General features: G+C 39.6%; 1 protein-coding gene across 2 annotated transcripts in view; it reads left to right on the top strand.

Moving 5' to 3' along the window:
• The first annotated feature begins 287 nt into the window (after window positions 1–287).
• Window positions 288–16,822, top strand: part of PTPRZ1 (protein tyrosine phosphatase receptor type Z1) — a 146,032-nt gene continuing 129,497 nt past the window's right edge. For both annotated transcript variants that reach the window (XM_037512300.2, XM_054692598.1), the window contains exon 1: window positions 288–516. In XM_037512300.2, coding sequence (XP_037368197.1) covers window positions 459–516 — 58 coding nt within the window. In that variant the 5' untranslated portion in view covers window positions 288–458. The remainder of the gene's footprint in view (window positions 517–16,822) is intronic.

Below are 16,822 nucleotides of genomic sequence, written 5' to 3' on the forward strand. Positions count from 1 at the left end.
GGGTGTCGCCGTGAGAATCATTAGTGGGGGCCCGGGACCCAGAGCCACGGCCGCGCCCCTCCGCCCCCCGCGCGCGACCCCGGGCGGGCCGCACGCTCCCAGGCGCGGTCCTGCGCCCCCGCCCTCGCCGCGCCGCGGCGCGCACAGCCCGGCCCGAGCGCGCACCCGGCACACAGGCGCCGCTGCGCTCCGAGCGCTCAGTCAGCGGCCGCAGCCAGCGAAGGAGACCAACTCCCGCTCGCCCGCCGACATGCGTCTCGGCTAGCGGCTCCCGCTGCCCGCGACCACCCCGCGCGCCCCTCGCGCCTCGATCCTCACGCGATCCCTCTCTCTCTCTCCCTCTCTCTCTCTCACCCCAATCTATTCACTGGAGAAGAAAACATTTCCTTCGCGCCCCCTCCCACTGCACCCCAAGAAGCAGAGGAGCCGCGTGCTGGGAGCCCCTGGACCTTCTGGAAATGCTAATCCTAAAGCGCTTCCTCGCCTGCGTCCAGCTCCTCTGTGTGTGCCGTCTGGGTGAGTGAGAACACCTCGGCGGGCTTCATCTCCTGGATGGTATGGGACACGGGTGGGGGAATTTCAGAGCATTAGGGACTTGCTGCCTCCCCCGCTTAGTAAGGAGGAAAGGGCTGGGGATCCCGACCGTGTGGGCGGAGGCTCGGTGGGTGTCAGCGGCGTGGGAGAATGCGCCCCCTCCCCACCTCGCACCTCTGCCACCTTCCATCTGCCAGTGGGGATACGTGCTCGGCCTCCTCTGGAAGAAAGAGGTTGGCCTGTCACAGCCCCTGTCCTCCCTGCTCTGCTCGCTGCTCTTTGCAGAAGTGTAGAAAAGAGCCTTGGAGATACCTGTGGGAATAGAAGCACCGCCTTGGTGCGGGGCTCCGTACTCTCTGCACGTTTTTTTGCTGCTAAATTCGTGCTGCGGTTATTGAGGGCTTGAATGAAACACACATACACACACACACACACACACACACAGTCGCATGCACGCCTGAAAGTAGCAACAGCAACAAGCACCAACCTGACCTCAGTGTTTTTCAGTCCTTTTAATTTAGTCACTTCCAAGTCTGGGCAGTTATTTAAAAAAAAAAAAAAGTTTCAATCAAAATTTCTATCGACGATCTGCCACTGTTGCCAAAGTTAGAGGAAAGCCAGGGGTTAGTATAATTTATTCATGAACTTACCTTTCATCCGGTAACTTCCAGCTTACACATTTAATACTGATATGGCATGCTGAAGTGGCCAGGTAGAATGGTTACCTGTCACCCAGAGTCAAGTGTTCCAGTCATTTTCCAGAATTACAAGAGGGGAATTTTGCATTTTATTAATCTTTTTTTCTTCGTGGAAATTTTCTGTTACTGTGGAATACAATCGGGTTAAGGCAAGAACCTGAATGCGAGGAAATGTCCCTCCGTTTGTGACTACACATATTTAAATCTTTTCCACTAGAAGATCCCATTTTTTCAAATGTTAGCTTGTTCATAATAAAACAGATAATTAACCTACATTTTCATCCAATAGATGGTGCTGCTCTTGGCATGCTAATCTTCACAAGGAGAAATGGCATTCATGTTCTAACTAATGAGAATGCAATGCAAATGTGATAATTGCAACATTCCCCAGATAAACGGACAGAATTTAAACTCCAAGAGCTTAATGGAAGTATTCAGAGGTGATGTGATGTTCACAGTTGACATTTAAGACTTGCAAGGGCATCAAGCCTTGGTTTTTTCTAGAACCATACGTTCATTCTGGTGAAGGAAGACCTATTTTGAAAGTATGTGGGTCACCTAAAACACACCTGTTGAATTCACACTTCTATTACAGATTTTAACAACAAAGCCAGGTTTGCTTGTTACTTAGACTATAAGTTAAAGTGGATCTCACTGTAATATGAAATAAAATATAAGATATTGCTTTGCATACCATACAAACCACATGCCTTGGGTATATTATGAAATTTTTTTAATTGAAATATAATTCACACAGTAAACAATTTATTCTGCAAAATTATACAGTTCAGTGGTTTTTAGCATATTTGCAAAGATGTGCAAGCAACCCCACTACCTAAATACAAAAACGTTCACTCCCAAAGGTCTATTAACAGCCATTCTTTGTTATCTTTGATCTCAGATATGACAAGCACATATCTTCTCTTTCTATAGATTTGCCTATTCTGATCATTTAACATAAATAGAATTGTACAATATGTAGCCTTTGGTGTCTGGCTTCATTCACTTAGCATGACATTTTTCAAGATTCATTCATGTTATATATGTATCAGTACTTAATTCCTTTTTGTGACTGACTAATATTCCATTCCAATATACCACATTTTGCAAAAGTTTCTCTGAATGAAACATGTGTAGCCTGTTGCTTTTTGTTCTAGATTTTGGTTTATTAAATATTTTCTTTAATACTTTGTTGATGTAAAATTTAACTGTGAAGCATTAAGTCATTTGAGAGTAGCATAAGCTCATGTGATAATATTGAATCTTAACCTGTGTTGGAACTCAAAACATGTGTTTTGACATACTACTTTTGTTATCTCTTCCCATTTAAAAAATTAGCCTATTACATTGTTGCCTATAGGCTAACCTGCAGGTACTGGCAATCTGCAATGGGATGAATGTCTCTGTCTCTACAAGGCATATTTTGAAAGATTGAGGCAAAGCTACATTCTACACAGTACTTTTCAATGTGCAAATGGAAAATTCAGCCTCTAAATCTTTTGCCCTCAACATAGTATTTATGCGTGTGTTTGTCATGTCCTGGGAGCCCACCAGGTGGCCTGGCACATGTAGTAGATGCTCAGGAAAGGTCTGTGCACTGAGTCTATCAAAATTTAACTGTAGACTCAATTATTTTCTTAATACAACTAACTAGATCACAGTTCTGAAACTTTCATGTACATCAGTGTCATCTGGAGGTCTTATTAAAATACAGATTGCAGGGCCCAACTTTCAAATTTCTGTTCAGTTGGTGTGAGGTGTAGCCTGAGAATATATCTTACAAATTCCGAGGATAGGCTGCTGTTGGTTCAAGTTCATATTTGACAACTACTGAGCAAGTCTGACATTTAATCGTTATCGAAGTTTCTGGATTAGTAAAAATCTTTTACTGTGGATTTAATTTCTGATAGCTGATTGAATGACAATATTCAATACTATTCTGCCAAAGGAGATTCTTAACCAGAGAGGCAGAGATTAAGGATATCTCCAAAATAATTCCCCAAGTGAATTTGGACCTTCTCTAAAATAATTAAGAGGTTTTTCTGCTAGCCGAAGAGCTAATGTAATGACTGCACAACTCTAGTTATTATTTAATCTTGACCCACTGAACAGGTAATGGGAAAAATTGCAGTTGCTCTCCTGTAGGAGGGTTAACTCTGAGTCATAGAGGAGAGGTAGGTGTTTTAAGAGCTTTTAAGGAATAATTTCTTTGAACTAATGAGAATTCAGGATCACTGAATTCAGTGAGTTACAGCCCTGCATTATACACTAAATTTGAATGTCTAAATATTATTGTTAAATATGTAATGAATCAGATTCTGAATTTTTTAGTCATGTCTTGCTATTTTAAGGGTATATGAACTACAAATTATATCCAACTTCTCTGTAGAATTGATTTCTTAGTTAATCTTGAATGTTTCCTGAGGCAGTGGAACCTAATATTTTTTTAACTCTCAACTTGGTCTGTTTATCCTCTGAAAATGAATTGTAATAGAAATAGAAATATTTTCCCTTTTCCCCCAAATAATAACTAGTTTTCATTCAGAAAATAAATTTACTTTTAATTTAAGAGTAACAAATTTTCTATATTTCATTTCTCTCTTTCTTCTTTTAATGTAGACTTCCACTCAGGGAAGTCTGCCAGGATAAATCATTTCATTGATGAATTCATTTACACGCTCATGTCTGCACTGGTGATTGGAAGCTTGCTTAAAATTTGATGTTGTAGGAATTTTGCTTCTGGCAAAAATTCAGGTTTTTCTGGAAGTGTGAGCTGTGTTTCCCTTCTCCTTACTCCCAAAAGATTGGAGTTACGTCTACCTGGTAGCTTTGCTTGATCACTCATCTGCCGACTCTTCAGATGGTAGTATGGAAATGGAACCCCCTCACTGGGGACCAGATGATCTTAAGGAATAGCTTGATTAAGAAGATAAGCTTGCATTATATTTCCACTTACAAGTGTTTGCTGAATGCAGACACAGTGCTGAACATTTTATGTGCATTTTCTTACTACATCCCCCAAGCTCTTTGGTATAGGCATTTTAATTTTTTTAAAGATTTATTTATTTTTATCCAAGAGCTCGGGTACAGGCCAGAGGCATGGGAGGGTGAGAGGAGTCACCAGAGAGAGTGGGGAGCAGAACAGGCAGACAACTGAAATACACTGCTGAGGGGAGCAGTGGATGAGGCAGGAGAGGTCTGCCGCGCCATATGGGAATCTCCCTGGCCAGCCAGGAATCGAACCTGTGCTGCAGAGGCTGCAGACAGCTTCACAGCACTGCACTTGAGCTGCGCCACCGGGGAGGCCTGGCATTTTAATTTCATACATTTTACAACTGAGAAAACTGAGGCACAGAGAAGTCAAATACCTTACTTAACATCACATAGTCTGTTTCAGCCTATGTATTTTTCTGAGTGTCAAGCCTGAACCTTTTGTTTTGCTCTTTTTATTTCTATGAGATCAGTTGCTCATTGGAATTTTCTAATGTGCTTCATGTGAGATGTGCCATTTTCTTTCCTGAAGACTCTCATTGATGCCTTTTCCTATGTACGCCCATATCACAACCCTTGTTTTTATTTTATTTTTTAATATTTATTTATTTATGCATACAAGAACTGGGGTACAGACCAAAGGTGTGGGGAAGTGAGAAAATTCACCAGAGACAGAGTGGAGAACAGAGCTGGCAGATCGATGGAAATACACTGCTGAGGGGAGCAGCGGGTGGGACAGGAGAGGTCTGCTGTACCATGTGGGTAGCTCCCTGTCCGGGGATCGAACTCATGCTGCAATGGCTATGGATAGCTTCATAGGTTGCGTCTTAACCCCTTGAGCTACCAAGGAGGCCCTCACATCCCTCGTTTTTAAAATGAAGACATGCTTCAGCGTTTCTGATGTACCTTCTAGAAAGTTTTGGCAATTACATATGGTTATTTAACAAGCACCATTGTCCAGATATGAAACATTTCCCATCCTGTTTTAATTACTCTTTCATTACATGTGTCAGGATTCTGCTAGATACTAATTATTAAGCAATGCATTAATAGAATTCTAATACTTATGATGCCTACAATCCAGATGATCTGATTCAATCCCATTTTAAGATAATACTTCCATTTTGAACTAATTGAAAATCAGTCTTTTCCAAATACTTCAATGTTTTAACTATCTTAGTTTGTAAGTACTTTAGAATATATTCCACTTCAAGAAGGCCTATAGTAAAGGTTAGAGCCAATTTAATCAAGACACACTACATATGTTACAACTGTGCTTTAACATTTAGTGTCTTAAGAACAACATAGGTTACAAAAGGAAACCAGTTTTTATCATGTTTGTAATACTTTAGAGACATAGATGACATACTGTATAGGCATTATGGGGAAAATTATTTTATTATATTACACAAAACTGAAACACTTGTATTTGAGAAGTGGGCTGTCCAATATACTAGCCAACAGGAATAGGTGACTATTTAATTTTAAATTTATTGAAATAATAATCCAGTTCCTCAATCACTCTAGTGCTCAGCTGCATATGACTAGTGGCTTCCACATGGGACAGTGCAGATGAGAAACATTTCCCTCTCTGCAGAAAGTCTGTTGGGCAGTACAGTTTTGAGCCAAAAAAAAAAAAAAAAAAACCACCAAAAAACTGGCAAAGTATTGATTGCTAATATTGATGAGAAATTGTCAACTGAAAATACCTCTGAAGACATTAAAATGATTTCAGTGTTGATGTCTATAGGTCATTTCTGGCCTGTGTTGAGTCAGCTGTACAAAAATCAGAACGTTCTAGTGACCTTGGGTAGAGCAGCAAGAAATGAAGAAAGTTTTAAGGCCACTTTATGACTTTGAGAGATTGGAGTTAAATGGGAGAGATTACCTCTAGTTCAGGATTGAGTGTTCTGTCCCACAGCATTTTCCATTATTTCTTCTAACATTCTTTGTATTATTTGACATTGTGTCTCTTTCCCCAACTGGACTAGCTCCTTGATGGCAAAGACTGTATTTCATTCTATATAGTGGGTGCTTAGTAAATCTTCAGTGCCTGAGGCCAGAGAGAGAGAGAGTACCATGAAGTTTCTTAGACAAATTCTCACTTTGATTGTTTCTTTCTTTTGATTCTGATCCCAATCCAGTAGTTAGATCAGTTCACCTTGACCCAGCCATCTATAATGCCACTTCTGACACTAGAACTTCACTCTTTTTTGAATATCCCAGAAAGGCATATAAGGCACCTAGATCCAGTTATTATCTGTGCATGAAATATAACACCCCATGATTGACATTGCATGAGCAATTTTTTTAATGATAATTCTTTTTTTTAAGATTTATTTTATGTATTTATGCATACAAGAGATGGAGTATAGACCAGAAGTGAGAGGGAGTGAGAGGATTTACCAGAGACAGAGTAGGGAGCAGAACAGGTGGATCTACTGAAATACACTGCTGAGGGGAGCAGCAGGCCCCACAGGGGAGGTCTGATGTGCCATCTGGGTTAGCTCCCTGGCCAGGGATTGAACTTGTGCTGCAGTGGCTCCTGGTAGCTTCGTAATGCTGGGACTTAACCCCTTGTGCCACCAGGGAGGCCCACATTGCAGGAGCAATTTTGAGTGAGCATTTAGTTCTAGATGAATTGGTGCCAGTGTAACAGGTATGATCCGGGGGTCAGAGTATGCACCTGTCTGTGTGTGTGTGTGTGTGTGTGAGAGAGAGAGAGAGAGAGAGAGAGAGAGAGAGAGAGAGAGAGAGAGAGCGCACATGCACATGTTCACCTGTTAGGTAAGAGAGGTCACTGGGAATGAGAGTTGCTCAGTAATGAAAAATGAAGTGTCTTGAGCCCATGAAGACTGTGTTTATTGTCATTCAAAGCCTTCACACTGAATTAAGTCTTCAACTTTGCTCAGCATCTCATTGACAATTTTATTGGGGGGAGATTAATGTTTGTGATAAAACAAGTTAAAATATGTTTACCATGCTATTATAATTTTTGAGGTTTTGTACTTAACATAAATTTTAAAATATGGGTTGATTTTTTTCCCTACCTAAAAATCCTAGTGTTCAAATAGGAAGAATGTCCTTTATTGCTTCTGATATTGGTATACAGATATTAAAGTCAATTCAATAAGTTCAATGATTCAGGGTCTTGGTTAACATCAACTTTCTGGTCTCATAAACATGAATTAACTGACAAGAGAAATTTTTTACATGTTTCCTTGGAAATATAGTCTTCATGTATTTGGAAAGACTAATTTATTAATTAGTAAGAAAGAAGGATTTTCTGTTAAAATATTCATGCAGTGACTACAGGTACCTTTCCTCTCTTAGAGAATCTTTCCATCCTTCTCTTTCTTTATCTTGCCCATTAGCATCTATTGTATTACTCTTCTGGTTTGTTTTTTTTTTTTCCCCCACTATCGTTGACTGGGCTACTTATTTCTTGAATCCTAAAGGTTTAACATTTATCTAAATATGGATCCAATACTAGACCTTTTCTCTGAACTGATTAGCTAAGTACCTAGAATGGATTTTTTTTTTTAAATGTTGTTACTTAAAAGCAGAGATTGTGGTCATCTCTGGAATCCTGATTCTGGTCTTAGAATAACAAAATGCTGGTGAGATGTAAGGAATTTTTTAGATTTTCTCATGATTTTCCATCACATTGTTATCAGATTAAAAATGATTTCTCTAGTGACATTTTGACCCTCCTGCATTCTAACATGTCTTTTTGAATAGGATACACAGGGTGGCATTTCACCTGGCAAATAGAATTGTGTAGAATCTTACTCTGCCCACACCAGCGTATTGCCCATGTGATATTACTGTCATTCTTGTAAAACAGGGTGACAACTGTTGATCAAGGTCAGCGCTCTCAATCCTGGCTGCACTTTGAAATTACATGTTGTGAATGACTGAATGTGTTCCCCCATCTTTTTAATGTTAAAGTCTTAGCCCCTAATGCAATGGTTTCGAAGCTGAAGCTTTTGGGAGGTAACTAGTTTTAGATCAGTTCTTGAGGATGGAGCCCCATAATGGATTAGTATCCCTATAAGAAGAGAGAGACCAGAGTTCTCTTTCTCTCTACCATGCAATCCAGTGAGAAGGCGGCCATTCAGCAAGCCAGAAAGAGTCCTCTCGAGGAATTGAATCTGCTGAGTCCTTGACCTTGGACTTCCCAGCTCCCAGAGCTGCGAAAAATAAACATCTTTTGTTTAAGTCACCCAATTTGTAGTATTTTACCATAGTGCCAGGGCTGACTGCTACACCTGGGGAAACTTTTAAATCTTACTGATGTCTGGGCCTCATCTCTATTAAATACATATGTGGATTCATAACCCAGATGTAGGTATTTTCTTAAAACTCCCCAGGTGATGACAGAACAGCATGTTTTATAACCACAGATCTAGGCCAACCTCGTGATACTACTAATCTTAGTTCATTTTTCTTAGGGTAGAGATATTGGCAAGTTTCATGCTATCCTAAAACAAAGCTAGTGATACAGGACAAAGGCCCTGGAAAACATCCCATTCCTCTCTCCTCCTCTTAAGGCAGTTTCAGTTTCAAAGTAACCCTAGAAGGAGGAGTATGAACTATAGTGGTTGACCTCATAGTCTTTACAAGCCAGAGGAACTTCAGGAGGCCAGGCAGTCTTGGAGTTAATCCAAAGATTCAAGTCCCTCAGTAGGTGAGAATGTAAGTGAGCCTGACTCTGAGACGATACAGGCACATAATATCTTGTTTTGTTTATGACGCATCATCTTGTGCCCTGTCTCGTTTGTTTTCTTCCTCTATGCATAATTTGTTAGAATCAGAGTTACCGTTTTCTGGCATGTAACAGATGAAATTTTAGCTATATGTAGCTAAGATATAGCTCTGTTTTTCCATTGCAACAACTGTATGCTTTTAAATAACATTTTCATTATTTATCAGGTGTAGACTTTATTTGAGAAGCATTTTATTTGAGAAGCATTTTATTTGAGAAGCATTAACAGTTCGACTTAAAAGTTAATGAGTAACCTTTACAGTGGTCCAGACAACTGTTTTAATATTCTTAATCAGTAACAGTGAGGATTCAAGCACAAATCAGTTCAATTCATTGATCATCTTCCTTGTGAGACACTTACCCTTTACAGACTATTCCTCTGGTGATCTGCTAAGCTTTTGCAGGAGAGAAGGACCAATACACAAGTAGCTGTCAGGCATGGCAGTGTTTGTGGAATACAGAAGTATGAATGTGTGCAAGCGTAAGTTAAATTCACTTCTGGGAGGGCTACTAGGAGGGACGGAGTTTGGATAGAGTTTCAGAGGTCAACATGGAAGGAAAGGGCATAGTAGCAAAAAGGATGAGGTACATAGAAGGATGGAATGGGAATGAGGTCTGGACTTTAGAGGGAAGAAAAAAGTGGAAGAGGTATGTAGTAGTGCAAAAGTGTAAAGTCGTAGGTAGAATTTCCAATGGTTCATTGAGGGTTTAGAGTTTGACATTTGTCAGTAGGTAATGGGGAAATTTTGGAGGGTTTTGAGCAGTGGGATGATTTCAGTAGATCAAATAAGAAGATAACTCAAGCATCAAATTGTACATTGGATTTTGAGAATAAGTCTAGGAATTAGTAGGCTCACAATAAAGGCTGTTACACTATGGCAGTCAAAGTAGAAATTGGATAGATCATTTGGAACTATAATACCATTGTCTTTTTGTAATTCTTCAATATTTAACACATATTCTCAAATACATTACCTCATTTGATGTAACTGTAATTGCTAGAATGGATATAACTTAGTAATGTTCTCTGGAGAGTGAGGCGTTGGTGGTCATCAGAGTTTCCCCTATGGAAAGGTGAAGATGTAGCAAGGATCACACAGAGTCAGAGAAATATCCAGGGAGGAAAACTGGAGGCAGAAAATGCACACAGTTCTACAGAAGTTGATGATTGGAGGGGAATAAAAAGAAGAGAAAGAAATAAAGTTAGAAATAAAGTTTGGTAACTTGAAGACTCACTTACTTATTCATTGAATGGTGGAACTCCAAATTTGTTACTATGATACAAAGGAATTGAAGCTAGACATTTCCTCTAAACTGATTAACTCAGCATTTTTATGAAGCAGTAAGCAATGGTGCTGCTAAAAATAATCTATATTAACTATTTTTGGAAATATAGTCACAACTAGATCTTTTCCCCCTAAGGATGGGAAGGATCTAAGTATATTTGTAGTGTTCAGGATGCCATTATCAAGACCTGTCCCATCAAACTATTTACTTCATTCACCTTTAGAATTCTTGTATTTATCTTTTCTAATCTGAACACATGTAGAATTGTGACATTTCAGTTAGCTCTCTGCCAGTAAATAAGTTTTCTTAATATCTGTGACTTCAGATTGCTTGAAGGTTATCATACTCATGTTGCATAAACTGGTAAATTGTGAATTTCTTGTAACTTGTGTTTTATATAAAAGGCAGTGCAGGGCCTCCCCAGTGGCGCAGCGGTTGAGCGCTGGGTTTCGAAGCTGCCCACGGCCTCTGCGGCGCCGGTTTGATCCCCAGCTGCTCCCCGGCCACCGGAGGAGGGTCCCACCTGGCGCGCAGACCTCTCCTGCGCCCGCTGCTCCCCTCAGCAGTGTACTTGGGTCCTTCTGCCTGCTCTGCTCCCCGCTCTGGCTCTGGTGAATTCTCTCACCCTCCCGCGCTTCTAACTGTGCCCAGTGCATGTATAAAAAAACAAACAAACAAACAAATAAATAAATAAAACATGCCTTAATAAAAAAAATTTAAAAAAAAAAAGCTTTATAAAAGGCAGTGCAATGGAAACATAGCCCATAGAACAGGCTTGTTCTATGAATGAAAATGAAAAACCAGAATTGGTTTTTAGTGGTATTTTCCTGCTAGTTCAAAAAAATAGTATTTTGTTATTTACTATGTGCCTCTTAAGAGATACTAAATTCTAAGGATATATGAACTGGTAAGTTTTCATGAACCATTAAATTTAAGGAAGGGATTATGTGGCAGTTGTCAAGGATGTAAATATAGATGAATTGTGTAATGTGAGTAGGATTCAAGACTTATATTTACTTAAGAAGTATGGTTGAATGTATTCTTCATGAGACATATTTGATTTCAGTGAAGTCCTTTGATGAATCTCAGAGTGGGTATATCATGTGTCACGGGTAAATTACATGTAACATTTAAGTATATAATGACAAGCAATATATATGTCAGTTACATATGGATACATGTACATATATAATGCATGAATTTTATATACACACATGTGCATATATGCATACAATAAAGAAAAACATGTGTATACATGTGTATCAATGTGCTGTGTATATATGTGTATTCATATGTGTATACATGTTTGTGTGTAAGTATGTGTATTTCTTTCTTATCAAAACTGATACTGTTTTGGGGGAAATTGTTAAGTTTAATGCCAACGATGATCCTGGATATTTTGAGCCTCACTTTTTCTGGCAGCTGACGTTAAAAAAAAAAAAATGGACAGGAACAGCTCTGCTTCTTTCTGTGACCTGAATCCAAAGCATTGAATCCAGTTGAGATCAATGGGACTCAATTCACTAGATCTTCATTGAGCATTTACTGTGTGTTTAACATTGTGCTTAGGCTTTAATAGTTTTTCTCTTTGAGGAGTTAATCTGGTTACAGATATAAAATGAAACCTGGAGGGAAAATAACAGAATAGAGAATAAGGGAGTGACTGTTAAATTGTGTGCATAGATTTTAAGTCTATAGAAAGTGATGAAAAGGAGAGACAAAGACAAAGATGTGAATTCATTTTAAAAATGTCTCTGTGAGCATACAAGCTGCATACTCTTCCTTTTGAACATGGAATATTGATTGTTTCATTCAATAATTTAACCCTTTTTGTCACCCCCATTTTTTTATTATATACAGAAATAAAAAAAGTCTATATTACTCACTTTAGATTATTTATTCAAAGAGAAACTTGAACACAGGAGTTGGTTGGATTTTGCATCTCTAGTCTCAAATGTATCTACTTTTGTTTAATACTCTGACTTGGCACACTTGCAATAATAGGTGAAGTAGGGCCTTCCTGGTGGTGCAAGGGGTTAAGAACCGCACTATGAAGCAATCTGAAGCCTCTGCAGCTTAAGTTCAATCCCTGGCCGGCCAGGGAGCTACCCACATGGCACAGCAGACCTCTCTTGACTCACCCGCTGCTCCCCTCAGCAGTATATTTCAGTCATTCTGCCTGTTCTGTTCCCCACTCTGGTGAATCCTCTCACCCCCCACATCTCTGGCCTGCACCCCAGCTCTTGTATGCATAAATAAATAAATCTTTAAAAAATAATAGGTTAAGTAGCAAAATATATATGTGAAACATGCATGTGAAAACACTGTTATTCTATTCAACACCTACTACTGAGAAAATACCACATAATTTCCACAGTTAAGTCTGTCCTGATTTGAGGTTTAATTTTTGGTGGAGACAGCTGCTATTTTCTGACCAAGGTAAACTCTTAATGCTAAAAACCTCTCAAAAGGATGAGAATTTTGGACATAGATGTCAATGCAAAATGTATTCCTGGAAAGAATCACAAGGAATGAAACACTTTTAATTAGCCAAGAATGGCTAGTAGCTGTTGCCCTTCAGTCCTGTGAGTGACAGCACAATCTGGGCATCATTCATCCCACCAGAGAGTATCCCATCATGCTCTTACCTTCCTGTGATTCCAACTTTATTTCCCTCCTCACCTTTCATTACATTACAGTTATTTAGTATTCTTGGCAAAAGAAATTAAGGAGGGCCTCCCTGGTGGCGCAGCGGTTGAGCGCTGGCTTGCAAAGCTGCCCGCAGCCTCTGCAGCGCCGGTTTGATTCCCGGCCGCCGGGCAAGGGTCCCACATGGCGCGCAGACCTCTCCTGCCACCCGCTGCTCCCCTCAGCAGTGCACTTCGTCCATCTGCCTGTTCTGCTCCCCGCTCTGACTCTGGTGAATTCTCTCACCCTCCCGCGCTTCTGACTGTACCCAGTGCTTGTATAAATAAATAAAATAAATCTTTAAAAAAAAAAAAGAAATTAAGGAAACACACGATGCTTCTTTGTTTCCATTTATGTATTCAAAATTTTATACCCTTCTCTCTGTTCCCTCCAAATGATAAAACACCTAAAAGAAAGTATTTCAGTTTTCAGTTTGGCTAGAACTTTTCAAGGTAGCCACATCTCCCCTTATTCCTTCTCCGTCTTCCTCTTTTTCCTCTCCCTCCTCCTCCTCCTCCATCACAGTATAAAATTAGAAACCAGAGCATCTATCAATTTTGGGGGGCAAAAAACTCTTAGTTTTTACAAACATGATGAGAGATTAAATTCTATTAGACTTGACTGTGGACTCCCTAGCCCCCTTGTTCTCAGGGTGTAGTCTTGATGCCCAAAGTTTCTGCTGGTTACTCTAAAATGTAGATTCAGGCAGGGAGCCTCTCACCAGGACAAAAGTGTTGGTATGAGGATATCTGCTGAAAACAGCAGGCAGACATTATGGCCAGATTAGCATAACCAGCTAGACTACCTTGACAGAAAGTTGAGTGTAAACAGGGACTAGAGATAGGGTGTTTTGATCAGCAGCAACAATGGTGCGCCCAGGTAATAGCTCCTCTTCACTTCCCCCCTAGAATGTGTCAGACTATTATGCATCCCCAGTACACATTCCTCCACACATTCCTCAACATACTTGCCTGCCTTCCTTGAATCTAATATTAAATAAATGAAAGAGTGGCATGGGGGAAAGGCATGGCATCTCCACAGATGTAGCCCATCTAGGTTGGTCTGTCAGTTTCTCTCTCTCTCTCTCTCTCTCTTCCCTTGGACTTTGTGTTGTCTTTCCTCCATCCTGCCTTGCTCCCAATGCTGTCACCCAATGAGGCAACACTCGACATTCAGGCAATTGAAGATATAAAGATATTTAGTGAGTTTGTCTCTCCACTAATGATGAAGGCATATAAACATGCAACACAGGTTGGGTGCTGGGTCTCTTATGGATACCGGCAGAGAAAATGTACTTCCATGCAGTGAATTTTCTCTAATAAATACATGGGGCTACTGGCTTTATAAGTATGATGATTTGAGATTATAGTACACAGACTGCTGGATATTTGTTTGGGAGATTGCACCCCAAACTGCAATGGAGAAAACTCCCTGAAAATAGGTCATAGAGAAAAGATTGATGTAGACTTTTTTGTGTGGAACTAATTATGCTTGTTATTGCATTCTGCTACAATCCAATTATGCCAGACTGTTGTTTCAGTGAAAAAAATATGTTCATGTATATTTCCCCTTAGGATTCATAGACTGCAGTTTAAGTTCCCATTGATTAATCTCTTGGGTTCTTTATATGGTATTCAATAAAAAGGAATGAAAAGTTTTTGCATAGTATGTGTATAATATGCAAATTATATGTATTTGCTCATTCATCTAAACTCTTAAACACACATATTCATTGATCAAAAACAACTGGAAAGTTTTACTGTCTCTCTCTCTCTCTCTCATACTCTCTCTCTCTCTCTCTCTCTCTCACTCTCACACACACACACACACACACACCATGAAAACAACAAATGCATTCCATATTAACCTAAGAAATCCTCACCAACCTGTTCTCTTGCCAAAATGTTCACTATACTCTTGACTTACTTGACATATATTATTGCTTGTCCAAGGCCAATGTTAAAGCTTTTGCAAGTATGTAGTAATGTACATTGGAGTGCTTTAAGGAACTTGCATATTGGGAGAAGAACTTTTGATTAACATTGTGTCTGTTTTAGAAAGAAATTCTCAACCAACTTGAGTAATGAAACACAACAGAGGAGTAAGGGTCTCCATCCATGGAAACCATTGAGAAAATAATAAATGTGATGGGCTTTTTGTTGTTGTTATTCTTTCTACTCATCACTGAAAAGGACTCACGGGTTCATGTCACTTTTGATGTCATGTGGTGCCCTACCAGGGCATGCAAGGTGCATCAAAACCTGAACTCAGCTTCTCTGTCCAGCTTGATCTGAACCTCTACACCCATGTTCCCTCACTCTGATTCAAATTTTTCCTTCTTTGATGGCTTATGGGCCTTTGCATTCCTGCTTAGCTTTAGCCTCTGTTCTGAATCCTTCTCTGTCACATCACTGTTCCCTGCTAGAGACAGGGGACCTTCTCACCCTGATGACATTGTTCTCACAATTGTATTTCATTTATTGTCACAGCTTTTGCTTTTGAAGGAGTCTGATCTCAAGAGACAGAGGCATGAGATTCTAAATATTCCTGGCCCATATAGTATTTGTGCCATGTATTGGCAAGTGAAATTCCTTCCAAAGCAGTCACTGTAAAAATGGAAAATGCAATAGGATCTATCTAGTCAAATGGTAAGCGTTACCACCACCTTCATTCATTTAGCACACTCTAGCTGAGTAAGAAACTTGGGATCACATTTCCAGTCTTCAGAATTAGAATTCAATTCACCCTCAAGTTCACTCCATCCCATTTATTTTAAAAGGTAAACTAAAAGTAGGTCAATCAAATCACATTCTCATTTTAACAGGTCCAAGAGTCTATATAGATTTTGAACTGAATTGGCATCAGATTGTGGACAACTTCCTAAGGGCTTTTACTCTTGGCATTCAGACTTTTAAGAAAGAAAATTAAGTGATTGGAATCGAGAACAATAGTGAATGCTGAAGAAGGGAAGAACCACTACTGTGGCCAGAAACATGAGAGAAAGAGAACTATAAGTTTCTTTATTCTAAGTAGCGGTGGGAGAATCTACTTGTTGGCCTGCACAGCGGATGCACCATTTCTAGGACTAAGTTTCCCCTATGCTTCCTGTCAAGCCTGGGTTTTAATGAAACAAAAAGATACCGGATCCCTCTCACCAACACCTCCTCATCCCTCCAACATCCAGCAGTGCCAGCCAAGAGCATTTCTCTCAGTTCCTTTTATCCTTTTTTTAAAAAACCAAGAACAAGATCTGAGATATGTGAGATCCTGTTTGATTCAAGTGTGGAGAAAACACCATATATTTTACAGTCACCGGTACCTGTTGCTGTCAATAGCTGTATTGTCAGCATTTTATCATAGATCTAATGCTTTAAAAATTTTCAACAGCATGCAAGTTTCAGATTTGTAGAGCTAGAGCTATTTTTCTTTCCTGGAAAGAGAACCAGTATTTTTTTTTTTTAAGTAACATTGCATTATAACTTTATATAAGTTACAAGTTTGCATCATTATAAATCGATATCAGTGTACTACATTAAATTCACCACTAAAATCCAGTTTTATCCCTCACCATGCAATTGACCCCTTTTACCTGATTTTCCCACTCCCCCTCCCTTTTCATTCTAGTAATGGCTAATTTACATTTCCCATGTATTTACAAAGGAAACTGACTGCATGGAGGTATGTTTCTCCTTATAATTTATTCTCATAGTCTGAAAGTTTGGTTTTGATTTACTTAGTTTCTTTATGGGCCACATATGAGTAAAATCATATGGTGTTGGTCTCTCTCCTTCTGACTTATATCCCAAAGCATTATATCTTCTCATGCCATCCAGTTGTTGACAAAGCTGTTATTCTT

This window comes from Talpa occidentalis, unplaced genomic scaffold (assembly GCF_014898055.3).
Source record: "Talpa occidentalis isolate TD23 unplaced genomic scaffold, MPIMG_talOcc4v2.1, whole genome shotgun sequence".
Classification (NCBI taxonomy): Eukaryota; Metazoa; Chordata; class Mammalia; order Eulipotyphla; family Talpidae; genus Talpa; species Talpa occidentalis.